This window comes from Ictalurus furcatus, chromosome 21, assembly GCF_023375685.1.
Source record: "Ictalurus furcatus strain D&B chromosome 21, Billie_1.0, whole genome shotgun sequence".
Classification (NCBI taxonomy): Eukaryota; Metazoa; Chordata; class Actinopteri; order Siluriformes; family Ictaluridae; genus Ictalurus; species Ictalurus furcatus.
The window spans coordinates 2,870,679-2,894,423 of record NC_071275.1 but is presented as its reverse complement, the minus strand read 5'-3'; the positions used below and the strand labels follow the sequence as shown (position 1 = coordinate 2,894,423).

At 38.6% G+C, this 23,745-nt stretch overlaps 2 protein-coding genes across 3 annotated transcripts in view; one reads left to right on the top strand and one right to left on the bottom strand.

Moving 5' to 3' along the window:
* The first annotated feature begins 7,102 nt into the window (after positions 1-7,102).
* On the top strand, positions 7,103-17,948 carry mmp19 (matrix metallopeptidase 19). Its single transcript, XM_053652747.1, has 9 exons — positions 7,103-7,967; positions 8,111-8,202; positions 8,457-8,590; positions 8,973-9,182; positions 11,571-11,816; positions 12,082-12,207; positions 12,300-12,464; positions 16,220-16,347; positions 16,980-17,948. The coding sequence occupies exons 1-9, from the start codon at positions 7,872-7,874 to the stop codon at positions 17,214-17,216; spliced, it is 1,434 nt and encodes a 477-aa protein (XP_053508722.1). The 5' UTR covers positions 7,103-7,871; the 3' UTR covers positions 17,217-17,948.
* LOC128624900 (transmembrane protein 198-like) overlaps positions 17,834-23,745 on the bottom strand; it is a 37,841-nt gene continuing 31,929 nt past the window's right edge. For both annotated transcript variants that reach the window (XM_053652749.1, XM_053652748.1), the window contains exon 6: positions 17,834-22,972. In XM_053652749.1, the coding sequence (XP_053508724.1) occupies positions 22,875-22,972 (98 nt within the window). In that variant the 3' untranslated portion in view covers positions 17,834-22,874. The remainder of the gene's footprint in view (positions 22,973-23,745) is intronic.

Sequence of the window (23,745 nt, the reverse complement as noted above, 5' to 3'; positions counted from 1 at the left end):
ACACACTGAGTAGGAGGAGCCAAAGGAGAAACAGAGAGAGAAAGACAGAAAAAAAAAACCCACACAAAAACACCATTAAAGAAAACACAACTCTTCTGATGGACCCTAACATAAAGTCTCTGGACATAAACAGTATAAATACTGGGGTTTGAGAATTGTTTGTAATGTGTATATACACTAATGACGAAGTGTACACTGCTTACGAAACATTGTTTTTATAGCATATTCTTATCCTCATAATGACAAGATGCTTTTCTTGAAATAAGAAGATGCTGGTGAGGATTTTTTTTCTCGTGTGTATGCGCTTCCATAAATTAGCATCAACCTAATTATTAAAAAACTAAGCCACAGCATGGAATCTCACTATGACAAAAAAATAGAGGATAACTAAGTACCAAGAGAAGGCACAGATTTGACTCGTACTTATGTAAAATGAACATTCATTCATTCTGCATAGGCGAAACAAAAATGTTCAGCATGACTGGTGCGATAGTGGCTATTTCCACTTCTTTTTTTCTCCAACCAAAAGGTATTTCATTTCTTGGTGTTGTCTCGGTCTCATGCCCATTACCGAAGAACCTCGTTTCCAGTAAAACCCTTCAAAGCTGATGTTGGGAACAAAATTTGCATTATACACTATATGACCAAAAGTATGTGGACACTCGCATGTGCCCATTCCAAAATAATGGGCATCAATGCCAAGTGAGCTGTTATAAATCCTCTTCTGGGAAGGCTTTGCAATAGATTTTGGAACGTGGCTGTAGGGAATTTTTGCTCCTTCAACCACAAGAGCATTAGTGAGATCATTTTCCAACTCTTATTACTTCCTATATGAGTTTTTAATAACTCACTGGTATGACTGGTGTGATAATGGCTACTTCCACTTCTGTATTCCTTCTTTTGTTTTCCACATCCAAAGCCATTAATACAAAACCACAACAGCTTTTCCAAAATTTCAACATTTCCTGAGTCTGAACCGGATGGTAGTTACCACACATGTTCCGCATACCCAAATATAACAAAACAATACCCTCAGCAACAGACTTACATGTTATTTTAGTACATATACAGAAATAGAAAGAAAACAGTAAGCATTATTCAACTGATCTGAACATATTTCTTAGAAAGAGGATCCATCACCATCTACTACAATACACTCCACTAATATTGGCACCCTTGGTATTGATTCAAAGGGTGCCTATAATTGTTGCACACATATATTTGATAAAGATTTTTTTTATATATATATATATAAACCTGTGTTTTGTTTGAAAATATTTGATATCCATGAGAGCAGAATATTTCTGTGAATTTGTTGAACCCAAGATCAAAAGGTTCAATAATAAAGACAATTTTTCACAGCCTTCTTTGCTCATATTTAGTACCAAGGGTGCCAATATCAGTGGAGGGCACTGTATATGATGAGCTATTTGACCATTTACTGTACATTCCAGATCGACTGTATTTCGCATTAGAGTTTGAATTTGATGGGAACAAAGTTCAGTAGTAGCTGGCAAAGTTTTCGATTGTATCAGAGTCTCGTCTTCTCAGATCAAATAAGAATAGGGGCTATTTACTTAATGCTTGTACACAGTTTTTTTCCTTCATCTGTATAATCTCTATTTGCAAATGTAAGATGTGGAATGTAAGAACATGCTGCCAACTATTCTACACATGCAAGTCCATACTAAATATAAATACAGTCCCCTCCAAAACTATTGGAATGTCAAGGCTAATGCATTTGCTTGTGCTATACACCAAAGACATTCAGGCTTCAGATTGAAAGATGGAGATGAGACGAGAGTTTAGGATTTCAGCTTTCAGTTTCTGCTATTTACATCTAGAGCAACATAAAACATAGAACCTTTTGTATCAGACCACACAATTTTTTAGGTGGACAAAAGTATAGGAACAGATAAGTCTTGAAGTAAATTTAAAGTAAATGACATTCAATATTTGGTTGCATATCCCTTACTTGCCATAACTGCATCAAGCCTGTGACTCATCGACATCATCAGATTGTCGGTTTCTTCTTTTGTGATGCTTTTCCAGGTTTTTACCGTGGACTCTTTCAGTTGTTGTTTGTTTTGGAGGGTTTCTCCACTCAGTCTCCTCTTCAGGAGGTGAAATATATGCTCAACTGGGTTAAGGTCTGGTGATTGACTTGACCAGTCTTAAACCCCCCACACCCGATGAAGACTTTTGTTGTGTTGGTAGTGTGTCTTGGGTCATTGTCTTGCTGCATGATGAAGTTCCTCCTGATTAATTTGGATACATTTCTCTGTACATTGGCAGAGAAAATGTTCCTGTAAACTTCTGAATTCATTCTGCTGCTACAGTCATGATTTACATCATCAATAAAGATTGGTGAACCTGTTCCAGAAGCAGCCATGCAAGCCCAAGCCATGACACTACCTCCACCATGTTTCACAGATCAGCTTGTATGTTTTGGATCATGAGCAGATCGTTCCTTTCTCCACACTTTGGTAGAGGTTCTTCTTGGTTCCACAACTTTTGTGACTCATCTCTGTATTTCTTTGCCAATTCTGGTTTTCCAATTCTTACTGCTGATGAGTGGTGTGTATCTTGTGGTATGGCTCTATATTTCTGCTCTCAAAGTCTTGTTCGAATGATGGATGATGATAACTTCGCCCCTGCCTTGTGGAGGTTGTTGGTGACGTCATTAACTGTTGTTTCTGGGTTTTTCTTCACAGATCGCACAATGTTTCTGTCATCAGCTGCTGTTGTTTTCCTTGGTTGACCCATTAGGTGTCTGTTGCTCAGTACACCAGTGATTTCTTTCTTTTTCAGCACATTCCAAATTGTTGTATTGGTTATGCCCAATGTTTGTGCAGTGCCTCTGATTGATTTCCCCTCTTTTCTCAGCTTAAAAATGGCTTGCTTTTCTCCCATAGACAGCTCTCCGATCTTCATGTTGGCTTATACTTTTTAACAACAAATGCAGTCTTCACGGATGAAACTGAAGGCTAAAAGCAAGAGTAGATGTTCAGAGCTATTTATTGTTTAAACAATCAATATAACAGGACACACATGGATAACAAGAAACACCCGTCAGTCACGTTCCAATATTTTTGATTAGGTGGTCCGATACAAAATATGCTATGTTCAGCCCAGCATCGGGAAAACCAAGGAGCTGGTGGTGGATGTCCAGCGTAGCAAAAGGCCCCCCATCCCATCATCATAAGGGGAGAGGGAGTGGAGATAGTGCACAACTACAAGTTCCTAGGGGTGTAACTCCACAACAAACCGGACTGGTCAGACAACACCGAGGCCCTCTATATGAAAGGACAGAGCAGGATGTTCTTTCTGAGGAGGCTCAGGTCCTTTAATGTGTTCATCAGGCTACTACGGATGTTTTACCAGTCTGTGGTGGCCAGTGTTATCTTCTTTGCTTGTGGTGTGGTGGGGAGGTGGCATTTGGATTCGTGGTGCCAACAAACTGAGCAAGCCGGTGAGCAAGGCCAGTTCTGTGATGGGGATGGAACTGGACAGTGTGGACAAAGTGACTAAGAAGAGGATGAGAGTGTAGCTGAAAGCTATCATGGACAACCCTTCTCATCCTCTGTATGCTGAGCTGAGGAAGCTCGGGAGCTTGTTTAGCCACATATTCATCTAGCCACAATACCGAGTACCTCCTACTCCACTGACTGAGTCTCACAAACACACACACACCCACACACGTTAATTGCCATTCCACAGATATAAATACCAAGGATATTGCACATGTACATATACAAATAGAACTCTAGCTTATGTACATACACAGATTTATTTGATTATTTCTACTATTTCTAAAGTATAGGTATTTATAGAATTCTTTTCTTTGTTACTCCTCCTACCGTGCTGTTGTGTCAACTGAATTTCCCCCACGGGGGATCAATAAAGGTCCATTTTAACTTATCTTATCTTCTATGTCTATTCAACTCATCTACATATAAACTCCAGTAAATAAAAGCAGACATTCTAAACTCTCGTCTCATATTCATCTTTTGATCAAAATGTGTTCAGTCTACAGAAGAAAAAAAAAGAAAGAAAGAAAGAAAGAAAGAAAGAAAGAATTGGCCTTGTTGTTCCAAAACTTTCAGAGGGGACTATATGTACTGTGCACAAATTTGTTTGTTCCTTATGTGCTCATGCTACCTGGTATTTCTGCAAGAATGGCTGTAAAGCAACCACTCTTAAGAGTGCAGAATTAGAAAAGGGTTGCCTGTGCCAAAAAAATAAAACACTTCAGAAACAGTTTCATAGCCAGATTACTTTGTTGGTGGTTACCAAGTTGACGACGTTCATGGAAAACTCACAGCACATTATTCATAACATGTTTAACAGCCATTTCATTTGAGCAGGATTGCAGACAGATGGGTAGATGAGTATTTTTAAGACCATGGAAAATGTTTATTATTTATAATATACCAAAGAACAATGTCACTGCACTGATATTATAGCTAAATGTGAAGCTAGGTGCTTCATTATTCATTAAAATGAAGGCCCTAGAACATCTGTAAAAAAGAATTACTGTACTGTGCTAAAGTCTTGCAAAGTAATGCTGTAAAGCAAAGTTGCAATAAAAAAAATCATGAAATGAAACGCTTCTACATGAATAAATAAAGAGCAATAAAAAAGTCATCAATATTTGGTCTGACAAGCCTTTGCTTTTTAAATTATATATATATATATATATATATATATATATATATATATATATATATATATATATATATATATATATATACACACACATACACACACACACACACACACACACATACATACATACATACATACATACATACATTGCTTTTTAAATTATATATATATATATATATATATATATACACACACACACATACACACACACACACACACACACATACATACATACATACATACATACATACATACACACACAGTATATATATAGGAAATTGGCTGGTAAACTTCACTGGGCATCTTGGAGAACCTGCCAAAGTTGATCTGGAGTCCCTGACCGTTGCACTTGCTTCTTTTTTTTGGCATACAAAACCCAGCAGACGTCATTATATTTTTGTCTGAAAGATGGTCTGTTATGTAATATGTTGCATTCTTTAAATGTTTCCAAATATTTTCCTGTAACTTTATATATTTTTTGTTGGAATAATAACCTTTGGAAATAAAACATGTTTTTGTACTGACTCAATAATGCAGAAGTCATAAAATAAACATCTATTACAAAATCTGTACTAAAAAGTCATCGTATCACCAAATAAACATCTGGAACAAGTGTTTATTTGGCATTACAATGCTAAGAATATGATATAATTATAATGTGCTTCCCTAAAGGTTTTGGATTTGTAACAGAATAACAGTTATATCCTCAATGCCATCATCATGTTGGTCTGATCCAGGTTGAATCTGATGATCTAATAGAATGTAGCGGCATTACAGGTGGAATGCAGGTGCATGCTGTCCCGAAACGGTCATTTTTGACATCATTAATTTTTCTTGCCTGTTTGTGGTCACCACCATTAGCACAGGCAGAGAGCTGAAGTTTCACACTTTGTGACTCATGCACCCCATGTACTTAAATCAGCAGGAATAAATCAAGCTCTCGAACACTTCTGTTAATGCACAATAAAGATGTTTCATATGTGGTTTAAAATGACTTATGTGTTCATTGCGTTCATCCCTGTGAGTCAGACGAGTTTCCTGTTAGATTCATTGTGTGACGGTAGCGAAGTGGACTCAAAGGGTTTGCGGAGAAATGGATGCTGAGGCGGGCAAATTTAGGAGCAGTGATTCATTTCGAGAATTTCTTAAGATGCAGATGGGCAGCTGGTAACATAGCCAGCACCCTGGACAAAAGAGTGATACGTTGGTGTAAACCGAATGTTGTGGAGAAAGCCATTTTTCCTCAGTCTTTGGCGACAAGAGAATCTGCCAATAGGCTGTGGTCAAATCCAGGGTCAAATATACAAACTTCCTCCGGCTGATCCAAGAGCCTGTTAATATGAGGTGTTGTAGAGGCATCAGATTTAGAAACCGCATTCACCTTGTGGGAGTCCACACAGAAACAAATCAGCCCATCTGGCTTGGGCACAAGCACAATAGTGCTGTTCAGTCACTGTGTGACTCCTCTATCGGCCCCATCCAGCAATTACAGCTAATTGCCACCTTTTTAAAAGGCCCATATATTCTGAGCGAGCGAGCTAATCACCACATACCTCATTGAGTACTGACCGGCACCCTGTATTTTTTGCTGGCATGCTGGGGAGAGCCATGGACTATAGAGACCCAGAGAACTTAATCCACCTCCATTTAGGGTCAGTCGGCCTGGAAGTGCCCCCACAAACCTGCCTGGGCCCTCTTCCATCTCTTTGGGGATCGACTGTGGCACCCTGGGGAAGAGAGAGGAGAAGACACAGAGACAGGTTAATAGGAGCTGGGAAAGATATAGGTCAACCAAAGCACAGCGCGAGTGGCCAGTGCATGTGTGTGCTATTGCATCATGAGTTATAATGGCCTATTAGTCTCCAAAGTACCAACGATACCATAGGAACGGGTGTAGGGTTGGTGGCATTTCCATTATTTGCTGAATAAAATACGTATTCAGTTTTTGATGTGGTGTAAATCTAAATGGTCCGATTCCATTTAACATAATGACATCATTCATCATATAATGAAGTGTTTATGGTCTTCAGAACTAGTTTGGGGTAATTGTAACATACCTTTAATGATGTTAAAACAAGGTGTTCAGATGATTTTGCTCATCTAGTCTCTCGGTACATTCTAGTGTTTTCTTGCTTTACCTCACACGAACACATTCAAACATGGCTTGTTGAGGAGTTCAGTCCAGTGTATTTCAAGTAGTAAAACATTCACTGCATGAGGCCTAAAGGAACAGTGCTGGGAAACAGAAGAGAAGAAGAAGAAGAAGAAGGAGCTTCTATAAGCTAGAATCAGAAGACTAGAAGCTTCTGTTTATTCTCTGTCAGAGCAGTAGCACAGATTTTTTGGGGGTTGAACAGGGGGATCAAACCCAGCTATGGTTTTACTGTGGCTATTCTGCAGGTCTGTACATACAGAGAGGTTTAAATAATAGCACAAGTCACATATGGAACCCATTTAACAATGACGCCTGGGTAGTTCAGTTTGTTTAAGTATGGGCTTTCTCGATTCCATGGTGGAGGCTGGAGCTGCGCTTCATGGAAATGACAGCTTCGAAGACCAAATCAAACAAGCAACACGAAGGCTGAACACTTCAGCTGAAGTCACAGTGGACTGAACTTAATGTGTGGAAATAAGTTCTTCAGCTGGCAACAGACAATCATTCCACGTTTCTGCAAGTCCTAACACGTGGACACAATCCCTAGTAAATCTCTCTCAGAGCTCTCTGGCTCTTTAATCTTCCTGTCTTTTCTGTGCCAGATAAAAACATTGGCTCATGTTTCCTGGACCTCATTCACGAAGTTTCCGTCAAAGAGAAATGGACCATTTGCGTAAATCAGTGCAAATCCAGCATTATGTATAGAGAGTCTGTGTGTAACTTGGTGTGGCTGTTCTGGGTTTCAGTAAGTGTTGCAAGTAAACATTTTACTTCTACTCTCTCCAACTGGCCTGCACACGACACGTGGAGGAGTGAACAGAGGAGAGAGTAACATTTTGCAGCTGTTCATGTCTTGGAGTGCATAATCGCTTGTAGTCATAGGAAATGCATCACTGCAGCTCAGCAGATTGGTGATGACTCACTGCATTCTTTAACATATAAACCTCTGGAGGAAGCGCTCACTTCTTGGGGCTGCACGTTCTCACAGGCTGTGTGTGTTCACCCGCAAAAACTTTGGAGCATCGTTCAACTTCGGAGTATTGAAAAAATGAAAAACTTCCATTTATTGGCACTGCTTTTTACCGTGTTCTATGCAGTTTCCTCGTCTGTACTGCAGAGACGGATGGAGTTTGCTGAGGCAATGGTGAGAACATCGTTTTAGAGATGTAATATTTTGGATATCACTACTGCCTTACTTGATTTTCAGAGTGTTGGAGGATGACTTGTGAAAGCAGGTACGCTTAGAATGTCATGGATAAGAATCTCACGTGCGTTTGTGCTATCTAGACTTACCTGAGGCGGTTTGGCTACCTCGACACTCCACTGGACAAGGAGTCACAGGTAGACATTACCGAGGAGGCTATAAGAGAAGCTCTGAGGTAACACACCAAACATGCATGAATTTCCCAGGGAAGTTAGTAAATAGAACGGTAATTAGCATTGAAGCAGTAAGAAATATTGACAAATAATGAAACATCATTATAGTATTTACACAGAGCATTTTGTTAAGATGTTATAATACAAAAAGATATAACGAATAAAGCCTGTATTTGACAAATCACCCAGTCGTAAAATTTGCTTTTATTGCGTCAGATGTCGGTAATGATCTAAACTCTTATTATGTTCATGCCAGTCTTTTTCAGAGAGTGTCAGGATTGCTAGTGACTGGAAAGGTTGATGAAGCGACAGTGTTGAAAATGAGGCAGCCACGCTGTGGGGTTGAGGATCCTTTCAATCACAAATCCAATAAATATAGGCGATTTGGTGGTAAGCATGATCTTCCTTAGTTTATGTAACTAGTTGGTCCTCTTTATAATTGGCCCAAGCCATTTCTACAAAGACAAAAAAAGGCCACCTAGTTGGCAGTTTCTTACAGAGATTGCATTTTTTTTTAAAGCTTGAATCTGGAATGTTCTGTAAAAATGTCCTATTAAGGGTGTCTACACAGAATGCTTGTTATGAGCAATCATAATGAAAGAAGAAACCCTGGACAAGTAAGGTGCTGGGAGTCGAATGGCCGCTGACCACTCTTAAAAAAAAAAAAAAAAAAAATTATGATAATTTTTTAAAAAGATTTTTTTAAAAAAAGAGGACAGTTTCAGGAGCTTTTCCACAATGTCGGTTTGTCATGCGGTTTTGATTTTTTCAGGAATTTGGAGGAAAAGGAGTCTGACATATCGTATCTATAACTACACGCCTGATTTGGGGAAGGCTGCGACCCAGAGGGCCATTAGATTGGCATTTAAGTACTGGAGTGACGTCACTCCATTAAGCTTTAAGGAGATCGAATATGGGCGTGCAGATATTAGGATCTCGTTCCACGCCAGGGATGGCTGCCTATCACCTTTTGACGGACCAGGTACGTCATATAATATAACCCAACTGAAATTGATCCTCCACAAAATGTTTTGAATGCAAAGTTTACTTATTTCCTTCTGCACTCGAGGCGTGACGCTAACGTAGACAAGTATAGCATTTTTTTTAGCATGATTCACAAAATTGTTACACACTTGAATCAAAAGACACAGGTTGCCTCAGTAATACTATTCGCACATTAACAATTAATAAAATAGCAGACTAATTACAGTATATGATGAACTGCAGACCTGCAGTTTACACATCGTTACGGGTAGCGTCCCTTACTTTTGAGTTACATCAGCAAACTTCAAACACCAAACATGTTTTGGCTGATCTGCTATTATTTTTTGTTAGGGAAATATTGTGAACATTTTCATTTTGCTATTGTATTTTTCATTACAGTTTTCACGTGGCCTTTAGAACGTGCATTTATGCTATATATTAAAACATCAAAGATGTTCCAGACATGCAGTACGTTTGCTGAGACTCGCGTATGTTTTTGGCGGAGCTTATATAACTCTTCTTTTTTTAGGGACTGAATAAAAATGTCACACTGGTAAGGGAATTAAACATAATTTAATGGTACAGGGTGTTGTTTTACAAGTGTCTAAAATGGGTTTATTTTACAAAACCATTCGAAGAATGATTTAGAGAAGTAGCACTATATTATTTCAGAGACGGTCAGACGACTCGGTTGGAAAAGCACCGGAGTTAGCTGCTTTCCACAAAACCAATGTTTCTTAAACGATGAGCTCAGACAGTAAGTTAGTGCCAGTGGCTAACCTCTGAGAATCTCTATTAAAGGACCAGGGATAACAGAGCAAAGCCATTTCATACAAGGGTACTATTAACTCACCTGAGGGAACAAGTCACTTGTTTAAGGCCTTCAGCCACAAACGTCTCGACAGGGCTAACAGTCTAAATTCATCTAATGCACTACTTGGCAGTTATCAGTCCCATTTCTACAGTTCTTGCAATACAACTGCAGCATTAAAAGTTTTTTTAAAAAAATCTCAGTGATGGTTAATATGAACAATTCTAGTGGAAATGGAGCCTCAAAAAAGTCCTTCCCATGCTCATGGGAGCTTTGTGCACAGTAGTGATGAGCTTCATGATTCATCAGAGGTGGGAAAATACTGAGAGGTTATACTTGTGAAAGATAAAGTATAGATAATGTGTCAAAATCTTACTTTTCATGATTTGTAATGAATACTTTAAAGGTCTAAATAAATGTAAGGAGAAAAAAGTTGTTTTTTTTTTGTTTTTTTGGAAATTCAATAAGAGTGCAAGTATTCCATTTCAACGACACTCAAATAGGCCAAACTCATACTTAAGTAAAGTAATGAAGTACAGTTACGTAAGTATTTTTCAATCCTGCGAGTCATTGATTCAGTGACTCAATTTTTGATTGATTCAGTTCTTTCAAGCAAATCCATTTTGAAGTGGACCGCTTTGATTTGCTCGATTCACCAGGACATTGACTAGAACTGGTACATACTGTAGGCAACAGCTGTGACCCAACACTCCCAGTGTATTATTATTGTTGATTTAACATTGATCCACCAACAAGGTGGTCATTTACACCACAGTGGACTCATTTCTCAGATGGCAAATAAGGTACGGTTCTAGGACCAGAATTACAAAATGTCTGTGGCACGACAGAATGACTAGCTAAAAGCAGTAAAAGTGTATCTGTCATCTTGCACATAGTTGTTTTCTACTGAGATGTCTTTGCACTGGGAGACATAAATCAGACTTCAGAAATTTTGTCTGTGTATTAGTGAGCTCCCACATTAGTTGAGCTCTTAAACTGGTAGATGTGCGGGAAACGTCCCCGAAGCATTTACGTCCTGTTTAATGAATTTGACTACCATATACACCGTATAACCAAAACACCAAAGGCTGATAATTTAATGAAACTGCTCATTCTGACAATCACCGTTTTATCCTAACAATAACCCAAGGTTTTTAGATGAATGTTTTTTTTTGTCTTTATTTATTCATTTTCATATGGTTCATTCACATGTGATTCATTAACGTATGATTCATTTACATGTGATTCATATTCATGAGATTCATATTCAAGTGATACATTTTCATTATTCATTTACATGTGATTCATTTTCATGTGATTCATATTCAAGTGATACATTTTCATGTGATTCATTTACGTATGATTCATTTACATGTGATTCATTTTCATGTGATTCATATTCAAGTGATACATTTTCATGTGATTCATTTACTAATTTGCTTCTCTTTAAATCCAGTTTTAGACTGTAATATTACAAAGGTCTTTCCAGATTATTACTTGCTACACTGTATGAGAGAACCCCAGTAAAATTGCCTGAACCCAAGGTTAAACAGTTTAATCTCATCCGGTCTGCAGGAAATGTACTCGCTCATGCCGAAGCCCCTCCATCAGGGATCATACATTTTGACGAGGACGAGTTCTGGACTGAAGGAAAATACTACGGCTCTAACCTGCGAATCGTGGCAGCTCATGAGATCGGCCATGCGCTGGGTTTGGGTCACTCTCAATACAGAGATGCGCTCATGGCTTCATTCTACTCTGGCTATAAGGTCAACTTCAGACTGCACCCTGATGACATCAGGGGCATCCAGGCATTATATGGTAAGGTTAATGTTGGAGGTTTTGTCATGTATAAATACAAATTTAATTAATTCAATCCTTCAGAGCCATACTGCCACCTCAATTATTATCTACGAACACATATTTATGCAAACAGGGATTAAGGGCGACCTTGTCTGTGATCTCACAATTTTATCACACATTGACAGGTTCCACAATAATCCCAAACATTCATACAGCATCTTTATCATTTAGTAGGTTTGAAATTTTCTGGCCAATCTGATTAAATTCCACTTTGTCCATTAAGGTAAAAGAATCTCCAGTACCACCACGGACGAGGACATTCTTACCTTGGGTCCCACAACTGTTTCACCTTTCCCACGAGTTGATGTTCCCGATCCATGTGATGCAAAACTTGATGCCATAATGCTAGGTAGGAAACGGAACCCTCGATTACGCTAGAAGTTTTAAAATGTACAATTCAGAATTCTGATCTAGTTAAATATTATCTTGGGTTTCTGTCAGGTCCTTGGCGGAAGACCTTTGCTTTTAGTGGGGATTACATGTGGACAATCACAGATATGGGGCATAATACTCCAATAAAGATCAAACAGCTGTGGAAAGGCCTGCCAGGGAACCTGAACGCTGCTGTGTACTCACCGAGAACCAACAAGACTTACTTCTTCAAAGGTAGCACATACTCACATACGCAATTATAATATGGCATCATTCAAACAGTAGTTACAGACAGACACTCTATGGCCAAAAGTTTGTGGACACCCAACCATCACACCCATGTGCGCTTTTTGAGCATCCCATTCCAGATTTAGTCCCCCTTTGCTGTTATTATAACTTCCACTCTACCGAGAAGGCTGATGTCGGGCGAGGAGTCCTGGGGCATAATCAGCATTAAGAGTTCATCCCAAAGCTGTTCAGTGGGGTTGAAGTCAGGGCTCTGTGCAGGCTATTCGAGTTCTTCCGCTGCAATCTTGACAGGTTCTGAAACTGTCGTTCTTCCAAGAGATCTTCACTCAGTTGGTATATTGGTGATGGTACTGACTAACACACCATTCCAAAATTTCCCATAGGCGTTCAATTTGGTGGAGATCCGGTGACTGCGAAGGCCATAGCATATGATTTACATCATTTGGATAAATCATCAACCATTCAGTGAGCACTCGATCCCTGTGAACTTTCGATAGATAGATGGGTAGACAGACAGATAGAAATAGCTGGATACACTGGATAGAGAGACAGACTAGTCCAGTGGTTCTCACTTAGCTTAGCAGCCTTTTATCTAGCTGTCAGTGCAGACCAGTGCTGCCAACCTAGCGACAAATCTTTTGGACAAACCTTAGCGACTTTCCAAATATCACCAGTACTGTCCTGCAAGCGCGAGGTCTCGCTTTCCCACTGCACTCTCACGTCTCTCTGCGTCTGCTCTGTTCAGTGAGGGGCTGAAAGACGGAGATTTAACAATGTCACGGATAACGAGACGCGCCCTTCGTCCATATTTACATCATTTGTACGCGAATGTTTTTAGAACGCAAGACGAATATAATGCAACGTTTTACATGTAGAATAGTCCAGGTTATTACAGCCTAGTTCTCTTGTTCAGAGTAGTTCTAGTGTTTAGAAACGTTTTTGATCATTCATGTTCCATACCTGTCCGTTATATAGTTTTATAAAAGTCATTTTTTTAAAATCAAGTTATAAAAATGAATTGAAAAAGTACAAAAACACAAAAGAAAAAAAAAAAAAAGCTAACTATCTATCTATCTATCACAGATTATAGATTAGGTTGTATATAGATAGATTTTATATAGAATAGATAATCATTATACCTGGTCTCCTTGGGATATATTGTTGGGGGGGTGAGGGGTGGGGGGTGAGGGGTGGGGGGGGCATGCCACATGATAGGGGAGGCTCGGGAGGTCTTTAGTTACAAAAGGTTGAGAACCTCTGATCTAGACCTGTGTAACCTAGCTACATCTGTCTGGCCATTCATCAAAAAAGGGTACGTGGTTGGCATATCATCAGTTTCATTATTACAGAAATCTTTTTACAGTGAGTACTTAAAAATTGCTGTTCGTGGTAAGCGTACGCTGCCAGTCACATGTTTCCCCCTCAAAAAAGAAATGTTTGTTATTTTATTAGAAAATTAGCCATAGGTGGATTGTATAGTAATGTTCCCATCGGCTTAACTATCAAACAGGATGCTGTGAATAATTCTTGTGTCATGGGAAACGTACCCAGGCTGTGTTCCCCAAACTTTGCATCTCAGGAAGTTTATATGATTATTATTTAGCTGCATAATGACTAACAGATGTGAGTCACTGTGTTTCTGGATGCTCGGTTCTAAACTCTAATGACTCAGATGTGTTGGTAGAGAAAATGTGGAACACATAACTGACTAAATACCCGGAGATGGACGATTGTAGTGCGCCAGGTCTCATTTATTGCAACAGAAATATTTATATGGGGAAAATAAATAAACATGGACACTCAGACAGTGGTGATCAGTCCTAATGCAAGATCCAGAGGCTTCCTACAGCTGGATTACAAATTTACAACGTATTTCCATCCAAGAGACAACATCTGTTTAGGGTAAAAAGATAAGATTTTTAGTTGACAGATAGACAGTGTTATAGAGCAATTGATGATAAAGGGCAGAGATAAAAAGACAGACCAAAAGATATACAGTCATGTGAAAAAATAAGTACACCCCATGGAAATGATTTCAGCAAACATGTGACCATCTTTGAAACAGTGCCTAATAAAGGTGATACACTATCAACTGACACATAAAATAGACATTATGTAGTAATTTTCACAATTTAAATCAACAAAAAAACAGATGGAAACAATCACATGGAAAAAGTAAGTACACCCCTACATTTATCACTTTAGAACCTGCTTAGGGAGTGCAGGTTTGTGCACGCTTCTACAATCAGAAAGAGATTGTACAGATTTGACCTGCACGGGAGGCGTGCCAGGAAAAAGCTTTTGGAAGACTACAGTTTGCCAATGAGCATATAAGCAAAGACCAGGCCTTTTGGAATAAAGTGCTCTGAACAGACGAATCAAAGATACAGTTGTTTGGCCACAGTAACAGCAGACATGTTTGGCGCAAACCAACAGGAGAAGCACATCATACCAACTGTGAAGCACAGTGATGGAAATGTTATGGTTTGAGGTTGCTTCGCTGCCTCAGGGACTGGACAGCTTGAATTCATTGATTCAACTATGAATTCTGCATCTTATCAGAGAGTGCTTGAAGATACGCAAGGCCATCTGTCTGAAAGTTGAAGTTGAACTGAAAGTGGGCCTTTCAACAGGATAATGATCCTAAGCACACGAGCAAATCCACCAAGGAACGGCTCAACAAGAAGAAATGCAGGGTTATGGAATGGCCGAGTCAAAGCCCGGATTTGAATCCCACCGAGATATTGTGGGGGGATTTGAAACGGGCAGAACATGCAAGAAAACCCTCAAACATCTCGCAACTGAAAGAATATCGCATGGAAGAGTGGTCAATTATGCAAAACACCTTCAAGAAGTTATTTCTGCTAAAGGTGGAAATACTAGCTTCTGAGGACAAGGGTGTACTTACTTTTTCCACAAAAGAACGTCACATTATTGATATTTCTCTCGAATGAATGATTGAAAAAGCTAATTTTCCTCATGGTTTTGTTCAGGTACATCAACTGTACTAATCGGCACTGTTTCAAACATGATCAAATGTTTGCTCGTCCAAATATGTAAAAAAAAACAAAAAAAAAAAAACAACAATTTCTATGGGATGTACTTATTTTTTCACAAGATTGTATAGTCAAATAGACAGAGACAGCCATACAAGTAGATGGATATAAAAAAAAAAAAAAAATGAACATGCGGATAGACAGACACACAGAAAGGCAGACATAGAAAGATCAAGACATACCAATAGCTAGACAGATGTATTGAAGGAATCTGTGCTTAAGATGCATTGATGCTGTTCTTCCAGCTTGTGGGGACCCAACACCTTAATAAGACACTGCATTTCTCTGTAGAAAGAGACAGACAGTCAGACAAATCGATAGAGACAGATGGGCAAGCAGACAGAAAGAAAGATGATCATGATGATGACAGACAGATAACAGACCAATATAGAGAGAGACAGGCAGACAGATAAGTACACAAACAGATAGATACACAGTATAGGCAGATATAGAGCCAGACAGAGTCAAAAAGACAGATAAATAAAAGCACAAGGAGACAGATATAAGACAGATATAGACAGGCAGGTACGTACAGAGACAGACTTACAGATTTTTGGATGAAAAAAATGAATCGTGTTTGTCATTGTTCTGCACAGTTATGATAAATGGATATATACTCAGAGCTGTATTGCACAGTTGTCTCTCAACTCCTCGGGTTTCTGATTATTCTCCGCTCCTCTGCAGGTGACAAAGTTTGGTGCTACATGAACTTCCAGCTCCTCGCCGGCTACCCCAAACAGTTGACCAGAATCCCAGCTAACATCGATGCTGCCATGTACTTGGAGAGGAACAAAAAGATTTTCTTCTTCAAGGTAATGTGAAGCAGTGTGCAAATGTAGCCCTTTCAGTTCCTTCCATGACCACATGGTGGCAGTCACGTTACAGGGAGTAAAAAAAAAAAAAAAGTCACTGGCTTTGGGACTCGGTTGAGTCTAAGCTCCACTCAGGGTGATATTTACAGGGTGAAGATAGTGCTCATTTTCCACACTAGTCCCACCATGTGTTTGTATATACAATTCACTAATGATTTTTTCATGATACTGTTGTCTCTAATAGTGTGATATTTGAATAATCTTTTCCCAAAAACATAAGACATAGTTGTAGTATTTTCCTACAGACCTCAGTATACACTCATTACTTTTAGAGTGAAGTAAACAATATCAGTTTTTTGTTGTGCTCGGTAACGCATCACTATACCCGATCAGTATTCCCTTTTTACTAACTAGTAATATTCACGCAAACTATTTTAGACTTTTGATCCAACAATATTGATCTAATGCTCATATAAAAAGCTCATACAAGCACCTGCTTACCAAGCTTTTCTTTTTTTAAATTTTAGTGTAATATTTGTACAGTTTTTCATTTATTTGTTCACTAAGCACTAGCCTATGCGCTACGTCCTTTTTGTAGTAAATGTGTATTACAGTACAGCTTCTCTCTCCAGGGCTCAGGATTTTGGCAGTGGGATGAAATGGTGTACAACAACCTGAGCATTTACCCCAAACCCATTTCCCGCCTCTTTACTGGCATTCCATCGAACGTGGACGCAGCCTTTACATGGACCAACGGCAAGGTGTACTTCTTTAAAGGCGATAAATACTGGCGCATGAACGAGAAGCTGATGGTGGATTCGGGTTACCCGCTCAGCACACGAGAGCGGTGGATGAGATGCACCCACTGAGAGTGTGGAGAGTTTGACGAGGCGCTAAAGAGGACTTTTTAAACTGCAGAGGAGTCAGGGATGTGAGCACTGTTGAAACACGTCGCGTGATGTGTAGCCACGCTGTCGTGATTTCATTTCAGTACGCTCACAGAGGAAAAACGTGTCCCCACTTGTGTGCATGTGCTCTTTCGTTCACTCTCTTGCAGGCTGTCGAGTAGACGTGCGCCAATATGAAAGTCTGCCCAAGTATTACAGTTCACAATATTGCGTTTGACAAGTTACTGTTATTTTATTTTTCAGATTCTAGGGCAAATCATCTAACGTGTACAGTTTTTGCATTGGCAAGCTGCTTGAGAATTTAACATAGTTTGTCCATTTGTTAGTCATTTTAGTGGAAAACATGCCCGGGGGGGGGGGGGGGGGGGGGGGGGAACCTTGATTTCTCCGAAATCAAATGTAAATATAGTGAGCACGTTCTGAACCGTCAGTGCTAGCAATGTTGTCCAAGTTCATTATTGTGTTGAAGATTATTACAGTTTATTGTCACAGGTCTACTGGAGAGTTGTGGTAAATGTAGCAGATCATCAGGGAGGACAGGAGTGACAAATTTGTCTATGTATCTCATAAAACGGTCTCTAATGTTAATGAGCAACTTTCTTTCCCCATTTATTCTTGCAGTAAGGTAGTGCATAAAGAGCTGGTTCTGTCAATCATGCTCTGATCTTAGCCGTTTATTCAGCTTTCTTCTTTCCCCATAAAAAAAAAAAATATATATATATATATATATATATATATGTAAAAGGTCGCTCTTTATTATCACAAAAGAATGTTATGTTAACATCTATAATACATGGGGCTGGTGTTTGGTCTGGTGCTTAGGGGGAGCGGGAGGGGTGTACATCCTCTACTTGTGTTCCTGCTTATATTTTTTATTTTTAAGAATGGAATTATTAATGAACATTTCAGTTGTAGGGGTTTATTTGCTCAGTTTGAAGTCTCTCTGTTGCTAATTGCAGGGACTGGACTGGACTGTCACTGCACTGAGACAGAGAACATGCACAAGTACGCTTTACAAGCGTCATGAGATCATGTAGCAAAACACACATCTGCATCCAAAATGGACATCCGTCTATACGTAGTGAACAGTCCGAACAGTCCATACGTGATTTCGATGATTTTTTTATTTTTTATTTGCAGAACTACTTGAATTGGTGAAATTGCAATCGCATGAAAAAGTGTGTCTTTCGCAGTGATGTTTGTTGGTAAACGAGACCTTTCGGCTGTACTCATATTCGACACACGTGAATTGAAGAGGGCTTTGACCGTGGTGTCATTTAGAAAAATTGCAAGCTCCTGCAAATATCGCGGCGTTCCCTTGATTTTGCGTTAATTTCTGCAATCACAAAATCCTGCACGGTCTGATTAAAGACTTTGATTAGCAACAGAGTAGGCACTACTGAGGCCACTACCCCTGCCGTGCATACTTTCTCAGGTGTAAGATGTGTCAGTAAAAAAGCTTTTTTTTTTTTTTTTTGGCTTGTTTCTATGTTTTCTGCAGATTTTTTTTTTTCTTAAAGAAGGCAGATGAGTCTATACGAATCCGTGACCTATAATTTCATATACAAACGCACGAGATCTGCACGTATCTGTAGACTTGTCGCATATCCAAAACTGTGTACAAGTGTAAGAAATTGTTGGTGGTAAGTTCTCTTCATTCTGTTGTCTATGAAGCTTCGTTTGTTTTTCTTTCTTTTTCCCCCTTTTAGGAATTTAGTAATTAGTAATTCTGCGCTGTACTAAATCATTTGGGTTTGATTTTGATATCAGAAGTTCATACGTGTTCACTTTTGTAGGTGGGAAAAAAATATGCCACTCTCCAGACAATTGTTTGTGACTATTGTTTGAATTTTGTACTTCTGCCTTGTAATGAATTGCTTCAAGTTTGATTTGATATCAGACCATGGTTCTAAGAATTTCATTTGTGTTTCTAATAAATTATCATCAGAGCACAAATGATTCTATTTGATTTAGATTTTATATTGTAATAATTGGTGCATTCTACTAGTACATGTCGCTTAATTAAACAGGTCATGAGCAATTGTTAATATAAATGTCCAATGCAGTACTGGCTAAGTCTGACTTGATTACATTTATTAATTTTTTTTTTTTATGCAAGGGGAAGGGGTTCACTTGTGAACCTGTCTAGCTTTTTACGTTAATAGTGACAGTACAACTAGCAATTGTTAATATGAATGTCATTATTTTTGAAACTTTGTTTTTTTTCTTTCAATCTTTGACCGCACACTCGAACAAATTAGTCAGAGCATGAGGTCATGGTAATGGCCAATGAGAAACAGCGGATAAAAAGCGAGAGTTCTATGTTTGAGGATTTTAGACCTTCTCGATATATAGAGAAGGTCAAACCAGAAAGACCTCCAAACCCACAGTGGAGTTTTCAGAGAGTCTGTCTGGCAGGGATATTTCCCTTTTTTTAAAAGTCTTCATTTTACACAGTTTTATTCAAAAGAAACCTTTAAGTGAAAAAACATTTTATATAAACTATATATCTACCTCAGTATAGTTGTCAAAAGTGAGATACAGCAACACTTACGAAGTTTATAATCTCAAAACAATCTTATACAAACTTAGATTGTCTGAATTTACAAGTTAAAAAAAAAAAACAAAAAAAAAAACCAACCATTGGCTACTCTTAATGCTAGTTCAAGCTGTAAAGTGTGTGTGATCATACTAATAAGTACAAAACATCAGGAGACCATTCTTTGAAACTTCATGAAGCAATGATATTGGGCAAAAAGCAAACTGGCATTTTCCTAAATTTATTTCCATAGTGACGAATCTAAATTTTATACTGTAGGTTTTGACTGGAGCCAATATCTGACGTCCATAAAAATAGTGTACACTCGGTTTTAATAGGTTGCTGGTCTCAATTTCTACCATTCTGTTAAAAGAATAAGATTTAAGAATAAGAAATAAGATTTTCAGAATAATCCAGATATTTTCTGCGTTCAAAAAAGAATCTTACTTTCGAAGGTGAACTTCTCTTGAATGACTGATTCACATGAATAGACACGCTAAGCTGGATAACGTCCATGATGAACAAATACAGCTCGTTGAGAATGAAATAAAACGTACAAATCACAATACCAATCAAGACCGAGATACTGAATTCACACTAGTGTTTAACTAACCCAAGACAAATCTGTTAAAGAGGTTTCTATTATCTTTAGTTGTTTGGTCAGTATAGCAAACAAATCGATTCTTTTGTACAGATTATTTTTAATGGTTTAAAAATGACATGTTCAGGGATACTGGACAGGTCCCACCTACAAGACACAAACCTGCAGTGACATCAAACTGTCACTTTCTAGAGGGGTTGCAGAAGCATCTTGTACACAAGATGACCAGAGAACGCAGAGACTGGTCATTTAACTTCGTCTAACCTTAAGGCACTGATTGACAGATTTAAGTGCAGGAACTCACATCTCCCACTAACAGTCTTTAAAGACTCATTACATTAGAAACACATATATTGAATGAGACAAGCTGCAGCTACCTAGGAGAAATCCTATGGTTTATAAAAAATAAAATAAAATTAAAAAAAAGGGAAAATGAGAAATTAGTTTGACAAACGTTCTAGTAAGTAATAAGAGTAATCGTACTGCAGATTCCACTTGCACTCATGTCCAGACAATCCCCTTAATACAAAAAAAAAAAATGCACTGGAAGAATAAAACTGCTGATCAAACGGTCAGCTTGTTCACAGAACCACTATTGTGGAAAGCTATACACATGCATCTGATAAATGATACAGACACGAGTAAATCAATTATACACTATTGTACAAACCCATAGTTTAAAACGATTCGAATGCAGACACGCACACAAAATGCTTCTGGAGTCATTTCACAATGCTCTCATCGAGTTTGAAGCAGAGCCAGAAACATTCTCTCAGATGCCTCGATAGAGGAGGGGAAAAGGAAAAAAAAAATAAAAAATCAAATCACTCTCAGACAACAAAAAAGTTCAATCTTACCAATAAGGTAGGCCTTACAGGCAGGAGAAGAGGGGGGGGGGGGGGGACTTGGATGCCCATGTGCTCTGTCTTTTCCCACGTTCACTACACTCTATGCTACATTAAAAACTTATTAAAAGGTAATACTGTATTTTCCAGACTATAAGATGCCCCCTAAGCTGCTATATTGCTACAAGTTGCTACGTTGTATAAAGCACGTTGATGCATCTTCAATATTTATAGAGTATCCATTAGTGTGGGCCATCCTACTTGTAAAAACTGCCCAGTTTTTTTTTTTTGTAAATCATGAACTGGAAACGTGAATGTGTGACGTCACTTTGTAAACTAATATGACTAAAAAAAACGCAACGGAAAAGACGATTTCCACAGTTAACAGTAAGGCCAGTGTTTGCTGAAATGACATGAACACGCTAATGATAATCAGAACTTCAACAATCTCTTACCCATACGCAAAGAATGGAGTTTTTCATTTGATTACCATTTGGTCAAATATCTGTGAAGGCAGTCACTTCACTGCAAAATAAATAAATAAATAAATATTTTATTTATTTATTTATTTTAGAAATCACGGCATCTACTATAGGAATCCAAAAAAAAAGCATCTTATAGTCGGGGAAATACAGGAAGATTGACTAAACCTAAAGATGACAACAATATGTGGTGGCAGGTTAAAAAGTGAACATTTTGAAGTGAAGAGACAGGGAAGGCCATTATAAAAATAAATACTGGTTGCTGGTTATCAGTCGGCAAATGAAAAGCCAACTAATGTTAAAGGCCTACCAAGTCCATTTACACCCATATACAGTGATCTACTGAAGTCCTAATGATTTGAATTAGACAATTTATCTCTCCATACAGTCAGGTCCAGAGTTTAAGTCCATCGAGAACCATTGTTTCCTCATAGGCTATAGAAAACGGTCACACAATTTTACTTCAGTTATTTGATGTTTTAGAGCCCTCTGTAGTCCGCAAGGTGAATTGCAACTGTACCCTTTCCCACAAGTGACTCTCACACACACACATTGAAATCACAGAAATACACAGTATGCCTGCTGAAAAAGGGGGAGAGCTGAGCAGTTCTGTTCTGGCTGTGAGCTGAGCCAATTTTCAGGCTGGAAAGATGTATACATTCACCTACAACCAAATTTCACTGCATGGCAACGATCAGAAATCAGACATTTTTAAACTGCAGATTTAAAACTGGGACAGATGCGGTGTGTAGCTGTCTGAAAAATTCACTGTGTAAAATTTAAAATCTACATAAATGTCCTGTTCTCACACGCTTTAAATTTATATAAATCACACACACACACACACACAAACTCCCACTGCTTTAAATTAATAAGACTTTCTCTGCCTAATATTAGTGAATGATAGAGTCTTAATTTGAATCAGACAGAGCTGTGTTAAGGTTTTAAACGTGATGAAATAACAGTTCTTGGCAGTGGACTTTCGGACCTGACCAAAATCTCAGTCATACCGCCTGACTTTACTATGAAGTACCACGCAATCTTGTTTTCTCCTTATCTGGACCGTTAGTTCTTTAACCACTGATGAATGCAGCTCATATTCAGGTGCGTGCTGCAGCTGTGGTGTGTGTGAGTGGAACTGTAGATCCAGTATCATAATCCATATCCACCATGGTATGGTTGGCGGTACTCAGGCTGCTCAGGGACGTGCCGGTGCCCATCTGACGCTCCCGGAGACTCTGCAGATAACTCTACAGGGTTAAAGCAGACAAAGGCAAACAAGCAGAGTTACACTTGGTACAAAAAAATACAAAGCAACTTGACAGTCATTATGATGATATTTGCCTAAAAAGCAATTAATACATTAATAATAAATATATCCCTCAGTTGGATTGACTGTTTGGTCCACTGTGTTTTTTTTCATTATTATAATTTTTGAATTTTCATGGACCTGTTGCCCACACTGAAAATTAAAAAAAAAAAAAAAACCCACCAGAACCACTTTCTTCCTCAGCATGTAATTTGTTTTTATTCTGCACAGACTCCAGTGAGAGATTTAACCCAAAGGCGGACTTGTACATTGGTCGTGATATGGATGAGAATATAGTACCGAATACCTAAAAAGCTTTATATTCCTTATTAGATGAAAATATGTGCACTCACAGAACACTTTATTAGGAACACTATGCTAACGCTGGGTAGGGCCTTCCTTTGCTCTCAGAACAGCCTCAATTCTTCATGGCATGGATTCCACAAGATATTGGAAACTTTTTTTTTTTGAGAGTCCGGTCCATGTTTACATGAACGCGTCACGCAATCCCTGCAGATTTTCCAGGTGCACTTTCATGCTGCGGATCTCCCGTTCTACCACATCCCAAAGGTGTTCTATTGGAGTCAGATGCGGTGACTGGGAAGGCCACTGGAGAACACTGAACTCGTTGTCATGTTCATGAAACCAGTTTGAGATGACTTTTGCTTTGCGACATGGTGCATTATCATGCTGGAAATATCCATTAGAAGATGG

Excerpts from the sequence above, each read along its gene's own strand:
- mmp19 (XM_053652747.1), top strand. The coding sequence starts at position 7,872 with ATGAAAAACTTCCATTTATTGGCACTGCTTTTTACCGTGTTCTATGCA. Across the intron at positions 8,203-8,456 it reads GCTATAAGAGAAGCTCTGAG|TCTTTTTCAGAGAGTGTCAG; the intron begins GTAACACACCAA and ends TGTTCATGCCAG. Across the intron at positions 9,183-11,570 it reads ATCACCTTTTGACGGACCAG|GAAATGTACTCGCTCATGCC; the intron begins GTACGTCATATA and ends TCCGGTCTGCAG.